The sequence below is a fragment of the Dreissena polymorpha genome, chromosome 4 (genome assembly GCF_020536995.1).
Source record: "Dreissena polymorpha isolate Duluth1 chromosome 4, UMN_Dpol_1.0, whole genome shotgun sequence".
Taxonomy (NCBI): domain Eukaryota; kingdom Metazoa; phylum Mollusca; class Bivalvia; order Myida; family Dreissenidae; genus Dreissena; species Dreissena polymorpha.
In genome coordinates, this window is record NC_068358.1 from 72,626,230 (window position 1) to 72,649,008 (window position 22,779).

The window sequence follows — 22,779 nt, forward strand, 5'->3', positions numbered from 1 at the left end:
ACTATTATACCCCACCCCCACCCCACCCACCCCAATTTTTTTTTTGAAACAGTTAAAAAACACAAATATTTATTTTGATTATTTTATTTTGGAAATACCGTTCAACCATCGCACCCAAGAATCCCCTCCCCCCCCCCCCGAAAAAAACAATTTTTTTTTGCATTTTTTTTTCGCATTTTTGGAAGAGATAATGTAATAAATGTCCACACCCCCACATATACACCCCTCCTCTTCACTCCACCTCTCCCTCCTTTGTGATTTAAATTGAGAGTCCCTTCACCTTTAAAAAGAAAATAGATGAGCGGTCTGCACCCGCAAGGCGGTGCTTTTGATACTTATACCCTAAACGCCACAGTAGCCTCTCACAGAAACATTTTACAATAATGAAGGAACTATTAAATCGTTGTAGTTTTTAATTTATTTATTTTAACAAAACACATAGGCGATTCCATCTTTCTTGTTATGAAACCATGGCGCACCGATGCGGAATATTTGTATTGCATGTTGATTCCACCTTATTTTCCTTCCTTACCCATTTTCCAATGTATTAAAGTGCAGTAACATCTGAATTTATAATCACAATAGCCTTCCCTCCACATTCAACTCCAGAGAGTCTGACGACGAAACATACCTTAACTATTTAACAAGCGTGTACATGTATTTTCATATGAATTTGAATTTGAGTCATCATGTCATGGCAGGATCTCAGAGATGAAAAAGACATACAACGTAGAAAACTGGGGCTTGTGGTCGCAAAGGAAATTTGAGATTAAGATTTAAGTGGCTAGATCTTAGAAAAAAAACTTTGGAATTAAAGCAGCGCCACTACATCCCCAACACCGATACTATGTGAGCTTCGTCATACGAAAATGGGTCTCATGCCACATGCGGTCAGCGGATCTCAAGACCAGCATGCACATTCGCACACCGTGGCCAGGTCCGCTATAAAGTCAGGAAAGGTTTCGTGGCCTCATTAGTAAACTTGTTTGATCCTGATCAGACTGCGAGAATGCTTCTCTGGTCGTGTATGGTATAAGACACATTTTCGCATGACGCGGATCATTTAATATCAAACGACCCTTTTACATTACGATACTCATTTTGTAGCGGCGTTCACGCTTTAGCAACTTAATATTTAACAACTTAAGTTCCGTAATTTTATTTATTTATTTTGGTGTCTACCACATATCTTTATTATTCTTTAATAAAATCATAAAAAACGTAATTGTGTAAACTACACAATTGTTTAGCAATCAAAATTAATTTTTGTTGGCCTTTTTGATGAGACAAGACACAGAGGGTTTCTTTATGCGAATGTCAATCTGTCGAAAGCGTTAAGGGGGATTTTAATTCGCATTTTGTTTTACATAAAGCCGTACAGGCTTTAACGCTTTTAAAAGAATGCAGTGCCGTAAACCTTTAGGGGCTGATATCGGTTATCAAATGACGTAGTGCCGTAAGACTTTAGACTTAATATAGGTTATCAAATGACGTAGTGCCTTAAGACTTTAGACTTAATATCGGTTATCAAATGACGTAGTGCCTTTAGACTTTAGACTTAATATCGGTTATCAAATGACGTGGTGCCTTAAAACTTTAGACTTAATATCGGTTATCAAAAAACGAAGTGCCGTAAGCCTTAAGGGGCTAATATATCGTTTATCAAAAGACGTAGTGCCGTACGCCTTTAGGGGCTGATAACGGTTATCAAAAGACTAAGTGCCGTAAGCTTTTAGGGACTGATATCGGCAATCAAAAGTCGTAGTGCCGTAGGACTTTAGGGGCTAATATTTGATATCAAGTAACTTTCTACCGTAAAACTTTAGTTTGTCAACGATTATCAAAGGACTTAGTGCCGAAAAACTTTAGGGATGTATTTCTGTTATCGAAGGACATCATACTTATGGCGTAGATCGGTTATCGAAGGACGTAATAGCGTAAGGCTGAGGGCGTAGATCGATTATCGAAGGACGTAGTGGCGTAAGACTGAGGGCGTAGATCGATTATCGAAGGACGTAGTAGCGTAAGACTGAGGGCGTAGATCGGTTATCGAAGGACGTAGTGGCGTTAGACTAAGGGCTTATAATTCTTATCAAAGGACGTAGTTCATTACAACCTGTATCTGATATCAAAGGACATGCTCCATTTTATCTTTATTATCTCACATCGGTTATCTAATTATGTAGTGCCGTAAGACTATGGGTCCGTAAATGATATCGCTTATCTAGGACGTATTTGCATGCTTATATCGCTTATTAAATGACATGAATCCCTACAACTCAAGGGCATGTTTTGGTTATCAAAGGGCATTTTTTCAGTACAACTGAATTGTTACGTCAAAAACATATCCTATCGAAAACCTTTAGGGGATTATCTCGTTGATTAAAAGACATGATGCAATTACACTTTATAATAAATATTGTTGAAAGAATTAACTTGTTTATATCGTGCAGCAAACGATCTTATAAGGTATACTTTAGACGATAACACTTTTCAGCAAACGTCAAGCAACCGAAAGACGTAAACAGCTTAGAAATTAAAAAAAAGGTTATTGTGTCATTGAGCACCTGGTGTTAAATACATACAAATGACAAGTGGATTTAGTTAAAATGAGTTGCACATTGCAGATACCTAAAACTTTAGAATATGTTACCTTTCCAAACTCATCGTTCGATATATCGGCTTTTACACATTTTCCAGATGGGCAACTTCTACGAAAGAGTCCGGTGGCGTACAGTGACGGGGTATACATGCCCTCGGGCCAGGACCGGCCTAACCCATTTGAGATCAGCAGAGCGGGTCACAAGGGTCCCCCGGGACTCGGTTCCCTTCGAAACAGGACGGCATTCCTCGTCTTCTTTGGTGAGTTCAGGGTTTAACAAAAATATATATATAATTTTATAGAGTCACCAGTTTTTCACTGCTGAGTATTTTATATTTGAAGTATTGAAAACGCGTTTATATATGTTCACATAATCAAGGGTAATTTAAACACACATAAATGTGCCTATTGTTGTTAACTAGGTAATAAATAACATAGAAGCACGTGTGAACGGAACATTCTAATTACAAAGTCTAGAATGCCATCCGCGTTTCACAAATATGTATAAGTTTTATGAGAAATGATTTTTATATAAAAACATTTTACATTTCTAGTGTCACAATTAAATTGTTAAATCGCAACGGTTGCAATTTCAGTTTTGTTCAAAACAATGCTAATTTGTATATATGCATGTTTAAAAAAAAATCAACATTTAATATTTTCTATTTTCAACCCTGTTCTACAGGTCAACAAGTGGTGGAGGAAATACTGGACGCCCAGACGCCCGGATGTCCCCGAGAGTTCTTCAACATACCCGTGAAGAGCTCGGTAACTCCGCAGTTCGACCCTGAAAACAAGGGCAACGTCGAGATGCCTGTTTTTCGCTCTCGATATGATCAGCGCACGGGACTCTCGCCCAATAACCCCCGGCAACAGGTGATTGAAGTTTAGTTTTAAATAGTCGGTAAATTAAGAAATATACTGGCATCATGAAACTACTTCTTTATTGTGAATGTTATTTTAAGCTTAGAGATTGAGGAATTAAATCGTAACGCTCGTGTAAGTTGAAGACTTCAGTGGAGCTTATTGTTATCAGCACAGCCTTCTTTGGAAAGAAGCCAACAATTTGATGCTAATGTATCCCAGTAGTCCAGTGTGCTTCACATCACCAAGGAAACCGTATTAAGGCTTGACATTTTACACGCAAAAGTTAAAATTCATATGCTTCTTTTCTTTTTACGCTGTCATCGTTGTGATTGATAATGCCATTGATTTTCATAAGGTTCTGTATACTGTATCTAGGATATATATTGCATAGTGAAGTCTCTTGAAGAATTTATGTACATGTTTTATCAAGACAGTTTATTTTCATGCTCTTGCGGTGGAATGTTTGACATTCATTTTTTCGGGTGTGGATAGTTTGAATAACTTATGTTAAATCAACCAGACATACACCCCATCACGACGTAAGGAGCGGATCACCATTAATTGTAAAAAGCAGATACCCGACAGACCGTTATATCAATAAAGATGTCCACATTTATATGAGCCGGGCTCTGTGAAAAGGGGGTTAAATGCGTGTACATAATAAATGGGCTGTGCTCTGTGAAAATGAGGTTTAATGCATGTGCAGTCCACACAGGCTAATCGGGGAAACACTTTCAACCTTAACTGGATATTTGCGATGAAGAGATTTTCTTTAAAAGAAAATTATAATAATATCGGATATCTTCTTCCTTTATTAGCCTGTGCAAAGGCTAACCTGGGACAAAACTATACCCACATGCATTAAACCCCCTTTTCACATAGCACGGCCAATTTATAGTATATTCTACATCTATTTATGGCAAGACACGCCAATGATTTGATAAAGACGCATTACATGTACTAACTAACATGTAATTGAGTTAAATAATCATCTGTTTAAAACTTGCACAAAATATATATGCCAAAAGTGATTCAACTCTCAAATGACGTAGTATTGATAAAACAGTTGAACGAAATCACGCCATACATCGACGGCACGCTCATGTACGGTCCCGGCAAAGCTTGGACAGACGCCATCCGGGAACTTAGCGAGACACATAAGGGACGTTTGAAGGCTCTCGATCCCTCAGTTCCGGTGAAGGACAGTTTTCCGGCGCTTAATGATCTTCGTCTTCCGTTCGCAAATCCGCCTCCACCTCGAGAGCACAACTTGAAGCCCGTAAAACGCTTTTGGAGTGAGTATAATATTGCGTGTAATTAATAGGAATTTAACATTTCATCTACAACATGTTCAAAATCTTTTATTTACTATTAATTACTCATCATTCGTTATATATTTTAGATAGGGGGTAGCTTGTATTATTCATGTTACAATTGCAATGAATACATTATACCCCCCCCCCCTCAAGTAAGCACCACTTTTTCTTACTAAAAAGTCACGAGGTAAAGAACAAATCACCAATCAGGATGTAATTTTTTGAACTGAGATATTTCCTCTATATTTGATAATGAATTTGTTAGGGAAATACGTTGGTTGTTTGCCGGTATTTGTCAATTATTTGACATTGGCATGATGTGTCCAGTGGTAAATATCCAAACCAAGTGTTTACCACCTATAGGCGCGACATTATCCGAAGATAAATTGAATCAGTGGGTTCTTTTGAAAGCATACCGGCATCTAAGTGTACAGATATTGAAACAGTTTGAATGACGCGATTTTGTAAAAATGAGTTCGATAAAAAACGTAGCTTTTGTCCTAAGAAGGAAGAAATGATATGGTATAATTTTATCTTTAACGCTTGTCTACTTTATCCAATATCTACGTGAACAGTCATAATTATGTAAATAGCCACATTGTTTCGCAATCATGTCAAAAAAAGATAACTGCCAAGGGCAGTTCATATCAATTTGACACGGTTAGCATCGGTCATTTTATTAAAGAGACACTTGTTTTAATGAATAAATAAAGTGAACGTTTTATTAAAAGGAAGTTAATTTCTTTAAAAAAAATGATAATTACGAAGGAGCACTTTAGAAATAAAGCTTATATTTTTGTTTATCGTTTTTAAGAAGACATTTATTGTATATGCAAGTCATCATCATTAACAATGTTATGTTTGCACACGCATTTTCTTTCCTATTTACGAAAGACATTTGATAACTCGGTGTCCAAAACGGAATATCAACCATTTTCTCCACAGTAATTTTTCTCCAACAACTTATACGTAACACTATCCCTATTGATATTATTTTAACTTAATTTTTATAAGCTCAGTTGAATTATCCGAAGGGATATTAAATAATTATAACTCTCTGATTATACTCCTTTAATGACGTTTCGGCATAATGCCTTTATCAAAACATTGGAAATTATATGTTAACTACATTTTTACGTCTTTTGCCTGCACAATTTAAATAACAAAGAAAAATGTTTTTAAACGTCAAATGACGTTGTACATGATGACGTCATAAATGGCGTTACATAAAATGGCGCCAAAAAATGTAAAAATTCGCCAAAAATGAAATGACGTTAAACACTTACATATTGTGTCTTAATCTTATGTTAAATGTGTGCTTTATATATTTAATAAATTGATATTTTACAATAAAACAATCATCATCATATGTAATTATTATCTACCTAAACTTTTTATCATAAATTAAATAGGGTAAACTTAATTAATGACTCTAATTATTTCAATCCATATCTATGTAAAATATTATAATGATATTTGATTAAATAATCATATATACTTGCTATTCTATATATCATATACACATTATGGACAAGATAAAATTCATAAATTACTATTATTTTTACATTCATTTATGTTGATGATTAATATAAAATGTTTTTCACATATATTTTTTACAAAATAGTTTCCCGTAGTAGGACATCAAGTTGATTTTTTGTATTTAGTCCATTTGGTGATTGCGTTTGAAACTTCTTTATGAATTCCAATTCTTTAATAAGTCTGTAATAATGGGAACTGTCTCTTATTTGTGATAACACGGATACACCCATATCCTGCACTCTGTGGCCAGCACCATTGAAATGTTCTGAGATTGGTTTCTCTCTTCGAAGCCGCACGTCAGCCTCGTGTTCTTTGGCACGTTCCTTTAATGATCTGCTTGTCTCTCCGACGTATACCATCTTTTGGCATTTAATACAAAATATACCATACACCAAGTTATAAATGTTACAGTTCTGTTTTATTGCTTCGTTTGGAATTTCACTTTTTGGGTTGTTATGAAAACCTTTTTTCAACATTTTACAGACTATACAATTAGTCTTACACGATTGTGGTATTAGTTGAAAACGTTTGTTTATTTCTTTATTTGTTTTTCCATGAACTTAAATGTCACCGATATTCCTATCTCTTCTGTATGCAACTATTGGTACGTCTGGAAATACATTTTTCATTCTGTCTGATTTATATAGTTTGTCAGTATGTTTTCGAATTATTGAGTGGATATTTGGAAGGTTGTTAGAATAAGTAATAGCTAGTGGTACTCTCTTGTTGGCTGTTTTATTTGTTTCTTTCTTCTTAAGTAAGTCTTTCCTATTTAAATTATCAACTCGGGATAATTCATGGTTTACAAATTTATTTGGATATCCTCTTTTCTGTAGATTCTGTTTTAGTTCTTTTTTCCGATGTCTGTATTTGTTTTCGTCAGAACATATTCTTTTTAAACGTATTCCTAAACCATAGGGTATTGCTTTCTTCACATTTGTTGGATGGTCTGAGTCATATCGGACATATTGATGTTTATCGGTTGGCTTTGAGTATAAATCAGTTGTTATTTTATTATCTTCTAGTTGAATTTTTGTGTCTAAGAAGTCTATCTGTGTTGTGTTCCATCTCAACTCTACTTTGATGTTTTCATGTATTTTGTTAGCATAGTCGAAAAATTTCATGAGTTCGTCAATTCCATGTGTCCATAGTCCAAACCCATCATCTATGAAACGTTTATAGAATATTGGTTGTTTATTGTATTCAGATAATTGTTCATCCCATTTTCTCATATAACAACAGGCATAATTTCTCCCAAGTTTCGATCCAATAGCTACTCCCTCTTTTTGTCTGTATTCTTGTCCACAAAATTCGATCACATTATTTTCTAAAACAGTTTCAATCATTTCAATCACCGCTTCAGTGTTGATGGTCTTAGTACAGCGTTCATTTAAAGCTTGTTTGCACGCCTCTAGGCCCTCTTTCTTAAAATAATTTTTTGAACTGAGATATTTCCTCTATATTTGATAATGAATTTGTTAGGGAAATACGTTGGTTGTTTGCCGGTATTTGTCAATTATTTGACATTGGCATGATGTGTCCAGTGATAAATATCCAAACCAAGTGTTTACCACCTATAGGCGAGACATTATCCGAAGATAAACTGAATCAGTGGGTTCTTTTGAAAGCATACCGGCATCTGAGTGTACAGATATTGAAACAGTTTGAATGACGCGATCTTGTAAAAAAAACGTAGCTTTTGTCCTAAGAAGGAAGAAATTATATGGTATAATTTTATTTTTAACGCTTGTCTACTTTATCCAATATCTACGTGAACAGTCATAATTATGTAAATAGCCACATTGTTTCGCAATCATGCCAAAAAAAGATAACTGCCAAGGGCAGTTCATATCAATTTGACACGGTTAGCATCAATCATTTTATTAAAGAGACACCTGTTTTAATGAATATATAAAGTGAACGTTTTATTTAAAGGAAGTTAATTTCGTTAAAAAAATGATAATTACGAAGGAGCACTTTGGAAATAAAGCTTATATTTTTGTTTATCGTTTTTAAGAAGACATTTATTGTATATGCAAGTCATCATCATTAACAATGTTATGTTTGCACACGCATTTTCTTTCCTATTTACGAAAGACATTTGATAACTCAGTGTCCAAAACGGAATATCAACCATTTTCTCCACAGTAATTTTTCTCCAACAACTTATACGTAACACTATCCCTATTGATATTATTTTAACTTAATTTTTATAACCAGTGATTGGCAACCCTCGTGGAAATGAAAACCCATTCCTCTTGGCGTTCGGCATACTTTGGTTCCGTTACCATAACCACGTTGCAGACGAGATCTCCAAACAATATCCGGCACTCAACGACGAACAGGTTTTCAATTTGGCGCGGAAAAAGGTTATTGCGACACACCAGGTACTTTCAATACTAGGTCCACTCTTTCTAATGATAAGAATAAAATAATAATTAAAATAAAATAGCAGTCATAGGTGTACCACTACTTCTTCTGCAACTGCTTCGATTACCACTTTAACTGCGCCCGCCGCCGCCAACACCGCTCCCTCCATCCACAACCACCACCAGCGCCACCACCACCATCACCACAAATACAATAACAAATACAACTTCACTGATCCTTAATCTTCTATATTTGATCAAATTATTACTGCTGCTGCTGTTGCTGCTGTTGTTGCTGCTGAAAATTCTTGTTACACTATTCACATTTTATTTAGATGCCCCAAGTTTTATTGATATTGATTTATATACATCTTATACACACCCTTGATTAAGAAGTCCCGTAACCCGACATGTGCGGTTGTAAAATTTACCAAATTAGTTACCTTTTCTTATCGGATGTACGTCAGCAAAAAAAAATACAAACTCTTTTAAACATAAATACTGACTTACGGCATAGTTAATTCAAAAACAATGTAAGTGTTCAATATCAGTTGATACGTGCAAACTTGGTGTAAAAACTGTGAATCATTATTGAAAAATGTCGGTTTTTGTTCGACAGTGCGGCACAGAGCATATACAATAACTTAATAATATTTCTTTAGTTTTTACGATTATCGAATCTGTACATGCTAGTATTATCATTAAAGCTATTATACTATTGAGGAACCACTGACTGGTTACCGCTGTGTGCTACGTTGTTGCCACATACCTGTGTGCCTATTGTACATTCTAGAATATCGTGCTGTATGAATGGTTACCGATGTGGCTACAAGTCAACTCGACCATGGTGTCGTCCCAGGTCGTCCCGCCATACAGTAAGTTTAAATGCAGTTTTAAGTATTGTGGAATCCCTACAAAATGAATGACAAATATTAGAACAGATTGATTTAATATGGACAGAGAGACGGTTCTGACACAACAATGCTCGAAGCTTATATGCGGCATATTTTGTTTCATATGATTTTCATTGCGTGAAATCTATCTTCTTAGGGTCTAGGTATACAAGTTTTTGAGTTCGACAGTTACATGTATCTTCTATAATGTTTTGTGTGAATGGTTCATTAATGGCTCAAACTCTATTGTTGCTGCAAAAAAGTGAATTATTAGAGTATTTTCGTTTTGAATATATACAAGCCGCTGCCTATTGTAAATTAACAAACCAAGTTTAAATCGATTTCAATTTATAATCATACATTGAATGTCTACTGCTATTGCATCTATAAATATGAAATACGTTTTCCTGCAACAATTCAACGCCTCACGACATGCTGAAGATTGCTTTTGTTCATGCGATGTTAATATGTCCAGACGTAAAAAAAGTTTGACATATATTTTTAAGCAGCGCCATGCGAACCGCGTCTTGTCATATGCGGCTAGCGTTACTCCAGAGCAGCATTTCCTGAGCAGTTTGGTCAGGAGCTGGCCTGCCCCACGAATGAGATCAAAATTGTGCTTTATTTCATTACGGAAAGGGTAGTCCCTGACCAGATTGCGTAATGCGCAGGCTGTTCTGGAACTTCTATGGTCGCATTTTCCATAAGGACCCATTTCGCATGACGCGGCTCATTTCGCACTATGCAATATACGTCTTGTTTATTCCAACTGAAATTAAACCTGTCATAGCGTACACTTACTGAAGGCGAAAGAAAAGAACAAAAGGTGAAGGTATATCACGATTTAAATGGAAATAACACATGTCTTTGAATATATTTTGATTTCACAAAAAGCTTTGGTATACACAATACGTGTTTATACAATCTGTAAATGAATACTTAAATGTAGTGTAAGTGTCGTGTTATTCTGATCTTGAGAAAAAAATCTAAATTGATTGTAACGAAAAATTTGCCACACGCTTCCAATGCTCGACGTGGCATTTGTTAAAGCCCATCGGAATTTATCAATGACATAACCATGTGATACGAATCAGTTAAAACAAAATGTAATCTAGAACGCTTTTGCAGGTGGGTATAATCCGAACATACATCCGGGCATCGCGCAGGAGTTTCAGTCTGCGGCATTCAGATTTGGACATACCCTTGTGACCCCCGGGACCTGGATTAGGTACGTGTCCCCCGACGTCACTCACGTGTTAATGACGTCATTTACATTAGAATGTTACTTAAGTTAAAATTAAAAGGATGATATCACGTTTCAAATATTGACGTCAGACAAGTTTCAGATTCGTCATTTACGTGAAGGATATGAAAATCACGAACTTAGGATGTAACACAGTTTACCGTTTGGAACGCTCGTTACATTGACGTCATATACGTTACATTGGTATCATGCTTTACATTTAATGAAACACCATTGTGCAACATGACCATAGTGAAAGATACGTAATCACCCCGGTTAAAGTCCTTGAATAAAAACAAGGATCAGCTGTCAAAGCTTGAGATCGTATTGCTTGAAACGGTCTGATTCACACATTTTGTCTAAAAATATCACAAGATGCATTCACTTGATAAATTAAAAGGAATCAGATTTCATACATTAATTAACATAATTGTAACTTGAAGAAGATCAAAAACATGTTGGCCCTATCTTGTCTCTACCAGGATCGCCTGGATATACATCCTACTACTATGTCCTTTCGCCAAGCCTGACAGCTGTATACGCTATGAGCATGTACGCCATGCACTTATTGAAACACATGTTAACGTAAACCACAGAATCACTCCAAATCATTTCGCGTTTGTAACGCTTTACAATTTTATTTATTTCAAACGATGTTTTTTTCTCTGACGCACACGGATTTAATTGCATGTCTATATTAGTAATGTTTTTTGTTCTTTTGTGAACACGTTTGTTAGGGGACAATGACAACACAGGGAAATTCGGCATGTAGCCAATATGTGATGACTTTTCTTTAAATTGCGATGGCATTTTCAGGAAAGCGAATGACCCTACATGTACGTTTGAGAAGTTGAACATTGAGATGGGTGGAGGATCCTCTGGTCAGGCGCATGCGCTGAGGCTCTGTAACGCCTTCTGGAACCCACAGGTACGCCCCCTTTTTAATTCATGCAGTTGATTTATTTTGCAATGCTGCATGACACATCACAATGATGTTCAAAATGTAATGAAAACATCATAATTATGATTTTTTTTGTATTTAGGAATATTATTTTCAAAATAGTATGTATTTCTTTTAAGCCACTGTAAACTGGTGAATTACTTTTAGGTTTAGGTAGGTATGAATTTCACGTTTAATCACACCAAATCTCATAAAATCTGATACAATAACATGAACTTGTACGACGACAGTACTAAAATTCATTAAAACCATCACTTGAATGTTGAGTTACCTATGAATAGTACGAATCTCTTTCCGTTCTGTGGTATATTTTATAAATATAAAATACCGCATGTTTCCCGTGATAAATACAAAAGGGCGAATTTCAATAAAACGGGTTAAACAGAATGCAAGTATTCGTCTACAATTGTCAAATATGGATCGCAAGCTGGTCTTATTGATACCACGTTTAAACCAAGGTCTTGATACAATTGTATTAATTTCATTAATATGCACACACAAATAAAACAATAAAAAATACGTTAAATAATATCAAATAAATGAAACACTTTAATACTAGATCACATTTAAAGGATTTTAATATTTGCTGCAAAAGACAGACACATGAAAAGACTAAAACTACGAAAATTCAAGAAAAGAACAGAAAAAGCACATTGATTCACACACACACACACACACACACACACACACACACACACACACACACACACACACACACACACACACACACACACACACACACACACACACACACACACACACACACACACACACACACACACACACACACACACACACACACACACACACACACACACACACACACACACACACACACACACACACACACACACACACACACACACACACACACACACACACACACACACACACACACACACACACACACACACACACACACACACACACACACACACACACACACACACACACACACACACACACACACACACACACACACACACACACACACACACACACACACACGTCTTGGACGACACCGTATCAATATCAATTTCATCTTAATATTATTTAGAAACTGATGTGTTATTGATATATGTAACTTTCGCGCAGGAATTATTGGACTCATATCCTCAATAGACAACGCGCGAGATGTGTGCCTAATTTTGTAGTCGTCACAAAAAATCGTCGTCACAAAAGACTGACCACAAAGTGAACTTGTTATTTGAAACGACTTTTTTTCGAACGTGCAGGAATTTCTAGACGGTAAAAAGGCATCAATAGACAACCTGCTGTCCGGACTCGCCGTAACGCTAGCTGAGCGAGAGGACCATATTGTAGTGCCTGACCTCCGAGGTAATGTCTCACCGTTTCCAGTAATACACTAATAGACTATGACAACCTATTAGTATTTATTTATTTCAACGTTACAACTTAAACCATTGAAATAAAATTTACCAAAAATATTTTTGATCCTGAAACAAACTGCAAAATATATATATTTGTTTATTGTAATTTTATCTCTGTCTGGATACATTTGACCCGCTCCATGCGAAAATGTCTACAGACCAGCCCGCATAATCTACCCTGTCGATATACTGTAACAATAGAATAAGTATAGGTTTCGTGGTCTAATAAGCAGACATGGAAGCTCCTGACCAGACTGCAAGAATGCGCAGACCGGTCTGGATCTTCACTTGCCGCATATGCCATTAGACCCATTTGTGGATGACGCGGCTCTTTGATTGAGTATTAGTATGCACCTTTTAAAGGAGAAGACATAGCATAAAACATGGTTAAACATAAAACATGGTTAAACATAAAACAAAACAGTACTTTACTTGAACGTTATAAAGTGTTAGTGTAAGGTAACGTTGCATAACTCAGAATTTTAACGTAAAAGAGTGGTCTCCCTCTTTAACAGAGCACCTATTTGGTCCACTGGAGTTTTCGAGGCGTGACCTTATAGCTATAAATATCCAGCGTGCACGTGACCACGGACTTCCGGATTACAACAGTGTGCGCGAGGCGTACGGATTGGAACGGAGGAAGTCATGGGAAGATATAAACACGTACAATATTTCGGAAAAAGATCCACAATACAACGACACGGAAAATATGTATCCGAATGGCATGTACATGAGCGGTGTACGTATAAGATCACCTGTATTTATGTAATTACTGTATGTACGGAAAGATTTAGTGCGAAAATAAGTTTGCTATGCTCTGCGTCCGTTTTCCATCTAAACAACCCTACCACGCCGGCCAAAAAAGACTAAATCTCAATATATTTATATTAAATTAACATGCAATCACATATGGATTGACATTTGATTCTTTAAAACCTTTATGAAACTATACCCCTCACAACACGTGTTTGAGCATCGTTTGTACCAAATTATGTAAACAAACTGGCCCGTTTAGTAGCGCAGTCGATCGTTTCGATCTTAAATCTCACATGTAATCGTTTCCTTTATAATAAAGTATATTTTCAGCAGTTTAGTAAGATATTGCTGATATCTTGTTTTAATCGATATAGAGTATTATATTCTGATATGAACTGTGTATCATTGAAGTTTTCTGAGATATAATAAAGTAAATTAAATAAAGTATGATTTCGGATTAAAAAATAATTTTATTTTCAGCCGATTGCGAATCTTAAAAAGCTGTATGGGAACACGTCGGCTCCCGACAATTTAGACTTGTTTAGCGGCGGGTTGCTCGAAACAACGCCCGATGGCCTCGGGGAGCTCTTTCGGACAATCATACGCGACCAGTTCACGCGCATCCGGGACGGCGATAGGTTCTGGTTCGAAAACGAGAAAAATGGGTAGTTATTTTTGTTGACAAAATGCGTATGACATGTCATTACGGACATCAGAAACATTTTCGTAAAGTCGTGTTTAAATTGCTACATTTCACAAGACTTCGTTTTCACAGTAACTGCTCGCTGTTTTTGTGACATGTATAAATGTATTTTTCACTCAAAATCTGTTCTTAACGTTTCATTAGGAGAATGCTTAAACCATCGAATGAAAATCATGTTCACGAAAGAACCATTCCCGTAATTATGCAATTCGTATTGAACTTTGTAGATACATTAAGACAAAATGTTTTTTTTATTCCAGATTATTCAACACAAGTGAAATAGATGAAATACGGAATATATCTATCCGTGATGTAGTTTTGCTTGTCACAAATATAAAAAGTGAACATTTCAACAAAAACCCATTCATTTTCCAGCAAGGTGCGTATACAAAATGTTGCCGTAAGTCGTTACTATGTACTAATTTTATTACATAAATAAAAAAATAAAATCGTTTTCCGGTTGTATTTATTATCCCCACGCTTTTAAAAGCGTGGGGATATTGTTTTGATCTCCGCTTGCTGTCCGTCTGTCCTGGCCACTATCTCCTCCTACACTATTAGCACTAGAACCTTGAAACTTACACACATAGAAGCTATGAGCATATGTGCGACGGTGTACTATTGGAATTTTGATCTGATCCCTGGGTCAAAAGTTATGGGTAAATACATGGGTAAAATGGGTACAAAACAACAACTCATTTAACTAACAACATGCGACGCACATGATAATAACTTTTTACCTATGTGTCAGATCAAAATTCCAAATAGTGCACCGTCGCACATATGCTCATAGCTACCATGTGTGTAAGTGTCAAGGTTTTAGTGCTAATAGTGTAGGAGGGGATGGTGGACAACCACGCCCACCTAAAATTTTGTTTTAACATAATTTCTCCATTTATTCACCAATTGACTTCAAATTAACATCTCTAATGACAACACGGTGTATCTCGACCATCCATGTCCACATTACCCACCCAAGGGCCATTGATAAAGGTAAAGGCAGCTTGGTTCCCGTCCTCTTTCAGATTTATCGAGAGGTCCACGGGTACTTCTTCCTCGTACCCCCCCCCCCCCATTTTTTCCGTACTCAAATGTTTTTTGTTCCCACAATTGTTTCTTCGTACCCACTCGTTTTCGTACCCAAATGTTTTTCGTACCCACATTTTTTTCGCACCCGATTTTTTTTCGTACCCACTTTTTTTTCGTTCCAATTTTTTTTTCTACTCAATTTTTTTTTCGTTGCCAACTTTTTTCGTACCCAAATTTTATTTCCTACCCAATTTTTTCTTACCCAAATATTTTTCGTATTACACATTTTTTTGCATAATTATTTCGTACCCAAAATGTTCGTACCCACATGTTTTTTCGTACCCAAAATTTTATTTAACATTACTTCTTCATTTATTCACCAATTGACTTCAAATTAATACTGAACATCTCTTAGGGTAACACAGTCTCTCTCGACCATCCATGTCCACATTACCCACCCCGAGGCCCTACCAACATAGGCCTTTCCCACCCAAATTTGCCTTTAAATATATCATCTTTGCGGCGTGGGGATTCGCGTCGGCCTATGCCGCGCCACTTCTAGTTATTGTAGGGTATTTGTTTTTCTGTTGGGTATTGGCCAAATGCCAAAGTTCCTATTTGAATTCATAAACTGAATATTGTTTATACTCTCACGGGCTAATCTGGGACGACACTTTCAGGTTTTAGGGTATTTTTCGTTTAAAGGAACTTTCTTCTCAGCGAAGATCCAGTTTAGGCGAAGAGTGTCGTCCCAGATTAGCCTGTACGGACTGGACAGGCTTATCTGCGATGAAACTTAAGGTACATGCATTAAGCCCAGTTTTCCCAGAACGAGGCCCATTTTATAGGAGATCCGTGCCCCCAGCCACAGCAGCTTAGGGCCGATACTAACGACACACTCAATAACAGCCCCGATGGAGTAGCGGTGATCGAGCAATGCACAGGGGTGAAACATTACGACTACTTCTCCGGTAGCGAGTACTCGTTCGCTCTATCATACCTCGCACTGGCACTATGCATTCCTGGTACGTCATTTCCGTTTCGTATTTTAGTGGTGTGTAAACGCGTTTTCATTAAATGTATTTACCCAAATTAAGTTTTCAAACAATGTTTGTTCCGATTCGAGTTTTCATAATATGTATATACCCAATCGTGTTTTCATCAAATGTATATACCATATCATAATTTAAAAAATAGATATACCCAAACTTGTTTTGTTATAACATTACACCCAGTGTAATTAAATTTGCCATCGAACTGGTTGAAGTACTTTTTTTCTATTGTTTTTCTGTTATATGTACTTATTTCAACAGGAACAATCGGGATCATGATCTTGATGGCAAAACACAAACAAAGACGCATGGCGGAACAGCGCCAAAAAGAGGCGCCCAAACGGAATGTTGAGCCAGACGTGTACATAGGTAACATTGAAATTAAGCTGTATTTTGAAACCATTTATTAAACTTCGGTTCTGATAATACAGAATATTGTTGAAATTATTTTCACAACGTTGTTAATGCATAATTGTACTTAGTTATCACGATAACACAATTTTAGTGTTCTCCGATTGGATGGATTCAAATTATTTATGAATAACGTGACGTTGATACTGAATTTCTAGAATCAATTATAGTCTATATTTTAATGTAAAAATATTAAGTTTTGGCCACCTTCATTTGTCTTAATCTTTCTGGTTTTTTTTTTCAATTTCGAGTTGAAAAATTAAATGCCACATGATTCGTAGTGCATGCAGTCCTTTGATACAGTAAAATGTATTGGCACAAAAAGTAACATGGTATATTTGGTTTTTTCAAATATGTTTTTAGCCCTTTGATTTACGATACTTATTTATGATTCCATAGAACGTTAAATACTTATTCTAAGTGATTAAACCCATGACGCTGTTTTATTACCTCAGCTTCTGAATGGATGGGTCCTCAGGAAGGCGAGCGAAACGTTAAAGTGAAGTTTGACATTGATCGCAAGAAAATTCACGTGACAGACCGTGGACGGCGTCCGCTACGTATGATCGACTTACGTTACGTAAACAAAAAGATCCACTTCCGGGTTTGTGAACCGTCTAACTTTATCTCCGTGAGAGTTCCGGATGAGATTGATCTTGTAAGTAAAACTTCCCATGGTGTGCGTGTGCACCTTCTTATGTTCGTCTGAGCGAAAGCAATTTATGTTAATAGTTATAACACGTGAGAATAAATGATGGTTAACCATGCATCACGCAATGTCGTCCTTGATGTAATGCAAATTATACAATGCATATTATTCAATTTAACCGTGCGATAGCTTGCTTGGAGTGCATTGGCATGCGTCAAAAAGGTCTTTTTAAAAAGGATAACACAATTCTTTCATGGAATGTAACAAACACTGATCTATTGCAAAATGCCTCTTTTTAAGTTTTTTTTTTACTATAAAATGCATCAAATTATGCCTCTTAGTAAGCGTGGTCTTTTTAATATTGAAACCACAATATCTTTCTTAAAGATAATAAAACATTGAGTTACTAAAATAACAATGTCATCATTAAACACACGTATTTTTTTGTTTTGTGACACACCTATTATATGATATAAGTCATACGCGTGTATAACTGAAGTAAAAGAATACTACCACGACCATCTTATACAACACCAACTTACCGTCCTGTTTTCAGGTGCTGCGCTTCGCTACCGGCGAGTTCCTCACTGAATTCATCCGGAAGTTGGAGGAATTTCTGCGCACGTTGAAGCTGGAGCGTGACCGCCAGGACTGGACTGAACCGCTCATCATGAAGAACGCTACCACGAAGGCCATGCGGAAGCAGACACTCGACAAGTTCATCCGGGTCGCCTGCCTGCAGGTATACATTCAAAGAAATCTGATGATAGCGTACATTCACCCATCAGGAAATTCAGATGGCGGCCCGGTTATGATATTTCTTTTAAATCTGGAATCTTTAAAAATTATATAAATATTTCAGCCAAACATGTAGCTCCTTTCATGAAGCATGATCATGTATGTTTTGCTTGTTTTATAAGCATCTTGTCGAATTTGGTATATGTACAAAAAGAAAACGTCCTATCTTCGCTGTTCTTTGAAAACCGCGTAAGTCAAATTTGGCGCAAATTGTTATTAGTTTTTTTAAGAACGGCGGGTTCACGGGTCATTTTCTGCGAAAATACTGGATTTAATATCCAATTGGAAGGCATAGTTATGAGCATGTGAGAAAATCCTGAACACTCATTGGTGCACTAATGGTTTCTGCAAAAACTGCGTAAGTCAATTTTTCCAACTTTTAAAAAAACATTTTAAAAATATTTTTTGAAGTTTTAAAATATATTAATTTAGATAGTCTATGTCAAAATGGGCATCCTTTTTATTTATGAAAATATAAAGGCCTGTAGTTGTCATTTAAATTCTTAAAATGGACTTACGCAGTTTTCTCTTTAATATTTTGTTCCGGTTTGGACTATCTAAATTATTATATTTTAAATTTGTTTTCTTTGCCTATTGAAAAGTTGTAAAAATTGACTTACGCGGTTTTCGAAGAACAGCGACGATATAAATAAAAGTAGTTCAAACTGTTTTATTGACACGAACGTTTCATAAAGTTGTATAAAGTATCTTTGGTAACAATTTAAATATTTCTTAACAATATATAATATTTTCGCCTTTTGATATCACCATGTGTCGCTTTCACTTTTAAAACAACGAAAGTCAGACTTAATTACATTTCCAGAAGGTCACCTTTTGAGAGCCCTTAGATTACATATAAAGCGTTTTTAACATTTTGTTGGCAATAGAAGAGTAAAACAAATTTGTTATCAAACACAAACTTATTGACTCGTGGTTTGATTTCGGAAAATTATGATTTGACCACCTCATTTATCGTCCTGTTAATGTGTTATTTGCCCGAAACATCAGACATTAAGGCGAATATGTTGTGCCGTTTCTACGGAATCACACTGATGACTCCAATCAATGGATATGTATAAATAGTTTTAGAAAAATATAATAAGTTTCTGAAAAATACAATGAATATGAAAATATTAATGTTTACAGTCTTAATAAAATTATTTATTAAATGCCAAATGCACGTCCCATTATGTGATATTTATTTTAATATTTTGATAGGTTAAAGACGTAAGAAATCGTCCGCTTTTGATTCATAAAATTACGGTGTTACTACAATGTTCGCACTGCACGTAGCGCATATATGGGCAGTGCTTTGGAAAAACCTGCTCTTCAAAAAGTATCGCCACAGATTATCTTATGCAGTCCGTTTACACTTTTACGGAATTTATGGAATATTTCGTTGAAAGAAAGTCTCTTCTAAATGAAAATCTAAGCGGAAAGTGTCAAATTGCTATGCATTAAGCCCAGTTTTCTCAGAGCGCGACTCATGTGTAAATAGATATTTTTCCCTTATTACAATTCCCGTTGTACAATTCTCCTGGTAACACACATATGTTTTCCCCTGGATTCCTCGATCCAAATTGCACACATGTAATCGTGTATCGTTTAAAACATGCACATTTCCAATGAAACTGATACCAACTGTATTACAATAACGATAGCTTTAATTGATTTAATCCAACAAGAGAAAATTTAACCCATTTATGCCTAGTGGACTCTCCAATCCTTCTAAATTGGATCAATTTATTTCCAAAATTACGGATGTCTAGTATACGTATTTCTATATTTATAATATTTATTACTGAAAATCCTTTTAGCAAACAGCGCAGACCCAAATGAGACGCCGCTGTTTGCAATGTCCTTTTTTCAGGACGCTAGGCATAAATGGGTTGATTAAATAACCAAATATATTGCGCAGACATTTTCCTTGTTCAGGACAATTTTAAAAATACCTTATTGTCTTATATGTGATAATGTTACATCTGCTATGAACAAAAACGACAAAATTGTGATTTTTGATATTTTCGACCTTTTAAGTCTTGACAAATCGCAGGTTTTGTCTAAACGTATATTTCCCCTATCAGTATCTAGTTCAAAATTTCATACTCGCAGAGATTCACATTAGTATAACTTAGACAGTATATGAAGGCTTCGTCAAATGACGTTTGAGCTATATTAGTTATATTATGTGGTAGCGCACTCTCGGTTGTATGTGTATCGTTTATGATATCTAACAAAGCTGTTTGTCATTTTAAAATGTGTAAAGATTTAAAATACTAGTTATCTAATAACTGTGTAAACACGTACGTCCGCGAATGTATCATATACTGTAATATAATGCCAGCGAAAAACAACGGTGCATACGTTTAAATGGGAACAAAACAGGTACGTTTTTCAGGAAAAAAGTCCCCCCCCCCCCCCGCCCAAACGGGATTATACACTTCCGACCACACCACATAACACACCAGGTCCTTTGCTAGTGGGTCTATGATGCAAAATGTTCATCATAGAAAATAGTTCCATACATTCATAAACCCAACCAAACCATCCAATAAGTCAGTGTTACATGCGGTTCTGTCTGAGTGGGTTGTGGGAGATCTGTAAAGAAATCGGGGTGTCGATGACGGGGCAGATTTTTTTAGCTCATCTATTTAAAAAAAAATGAGCTATTGTCATCACCTTGGCGTCGGCGTCTGCGTCGGCGTCTGCGTCGGCGTCCGGTTAAGTTTTGCGTTTAGGTCCACTTTTCTCAGAAAGTATCAATGCTATTGCATTTAAACTTGGTACACTTACTTCCTATCATTAGGGGATTGGGCAGGCAACGTAAGATAACTCTGGCGTGCATTTTGACAGAATTATGTGCCCTTTTTATACTTAGAAAATTGAAAATTTGGTTAAGTTTTGTGTTTATGTCCACTCTATTCCTACAGTATCAAAGCTGTTGCTTTCATACTTGCAACACTTATTAACTATCATAAGGGGACTGTGCAGGCAAAGTGATGTAACTCTGACTGGCATTTGGACGGAATTATGGGCCCTTTATACTTAGAAAATTGAAAATTTGGTTAAGTTTTGTGTTTTGGTCCACTGTACCCCTAAAGTATCATAAATATTGCTTTCATACTTGGAACTCTCGCAAACTATCATAAGGGGACAATAAAAGGACAAGTTGCATAACTCTGGTTGTCATTTTTACAGAATTATGGCCCTTTTTTGACTTTTTTAAATTTTGTGTTTCGATCCACTTTACTTCTAAAGTATCAAGGCTATTGCTTTCAAACTTCAAATACTTTCATGCTATCATGAAGTTACTGTACCTGGCAAGTTGAATTTTACCTTGATCTTTGAATGACCATGACTCTCAAGGTCAAATTATTAAATTTTGCTAAACTTGCCATAACTTCTTTTATTTATGATTAGATTTGATTGATACTTTGACAAAACAACTCTTACCTGACATACCACAATAGACTCCACCCAAACCATCCCCCACGCCCTCTCCCCCCGGAATCCCCCCCCATTTTTTAAAGATCATCTCACAAATGACCACCACACCCTCACACTATACCCCCCCACCCACCCCATCGCCCCCCCCCCAATTTTATTTTTGAAGCGGTTAAACAAACACAAATACCGGTATTTATTTATTTTATTTTATTTTTGAAATACCGTTCAACCATCGCACCCAAGAATCCCCTCCCCCCACCCCCACCCCCACCCCCGAATTTTTTTTTGGCATTTTTTTTCCGCATTTTTGGAAGATAATGTAATAAATGACCACACCCCCACACTATACACCCCTCTTCACTCCACCCCTCCCTCCTTTGTGATTGAAATTGAGAGTCCCTTCACCTTTAAAAAGAAAATAGATGAGCGGTCTTCACCCGCAAGGCGGTGCTCTTGTTTAATGATTACGCTGCCTTACTTTGGATGATACATATGCATAATTGCCCTTTAGCAAATACTTTTTAACGAGCGACACAAGGTCTAACAAATTTAACAGTTCAAAGTATAGTTGTTTAGTTAAGAGGTTTATAACTACGCTAACAAACTGCATCATTTCAAATTCTGATTAATATTTTTATTAGTTATCATCCCTCTGGCCACAACACGTTTATGGTTACGTGTGATATAACAATTTGATGAAAGGACAAGGTTATTTTTTCTGAACCACTCCTTTTATCTTTAAAGTTAGACCAA

At 36.2% G+C, this 22,779-nt stretch overlaps 1 protein-coding gene across 2 annotated transcripts in view; it reads left to right on the forward strand.

The window, feature by feature from the left end:
• LOC127879739 (dual oxidase 2-like) overlaps positions 1 to 22,779 on the forward strand; it is a 61,573-nt gene that overhangs the window by 25,239 nt on the left and 13,555 nt on the right. For both annotated transcript variants that reach the window (XM_052426761.1, XM_052426760.1), the window contains exons 3-17: positions 2,701 to 2,862; positions 3,288 to 3,478; positions 4,536 to 4,764; positions 8,545 to 8,711; positions 9,487 to 9,568; positions 10,715 to 10,814; positions 11,646 to 11,757; positions 13,026 to 13,128; positions 13,697 to 13,920; positions 14,418 to 14,602; positions 14,901 to 15,019; positions 16,518 to 16,694; positions 16,983 to 17,090; positions 17,588 to 17,790; positions 18,338 to 18,523. In XM_052426761.1, the coding sequence (XP_052282721.1) occupies positions 2,701 to 2,862; positions 3,288 to 3,478; positions 4,536 to 4,764; positions 8,545 to 8,711; positions 9,487 to 9,568; positions 10,715 to 10,814; positions 11,646 to 11,757; positions 13,026 to 13,128; positions 13,697 to 13,920; positions 14,418 to 14,602; positions 14,901 to 15,019; positions 16,518 to 16,694; positions 16,983 to 17,090; positions 17,588 to 17,790; positions 18,338 to 18,523 (2,348 nt within the window). The remainder of the gene's footprint in view (positions 1 to 2,700; positions 2,863 to 3,287; positions 3,479 to 4,535; positions 4,765 to 8,544; positions 8,712 to 9,486; positions 9,569 to 10,714; positions 10,815 to 11,645; positions 11,758 to 13,025; positions 13,129 to 13,696; positions 13,921 to 14,417; positions 14,603 to 14,900; positions 15,020 to 16,517; positions 16,695 to 16,982; positions 17,091 to 17,587; positions 17,791 to 18,337; positions 18,524 to 22,779) is intronic.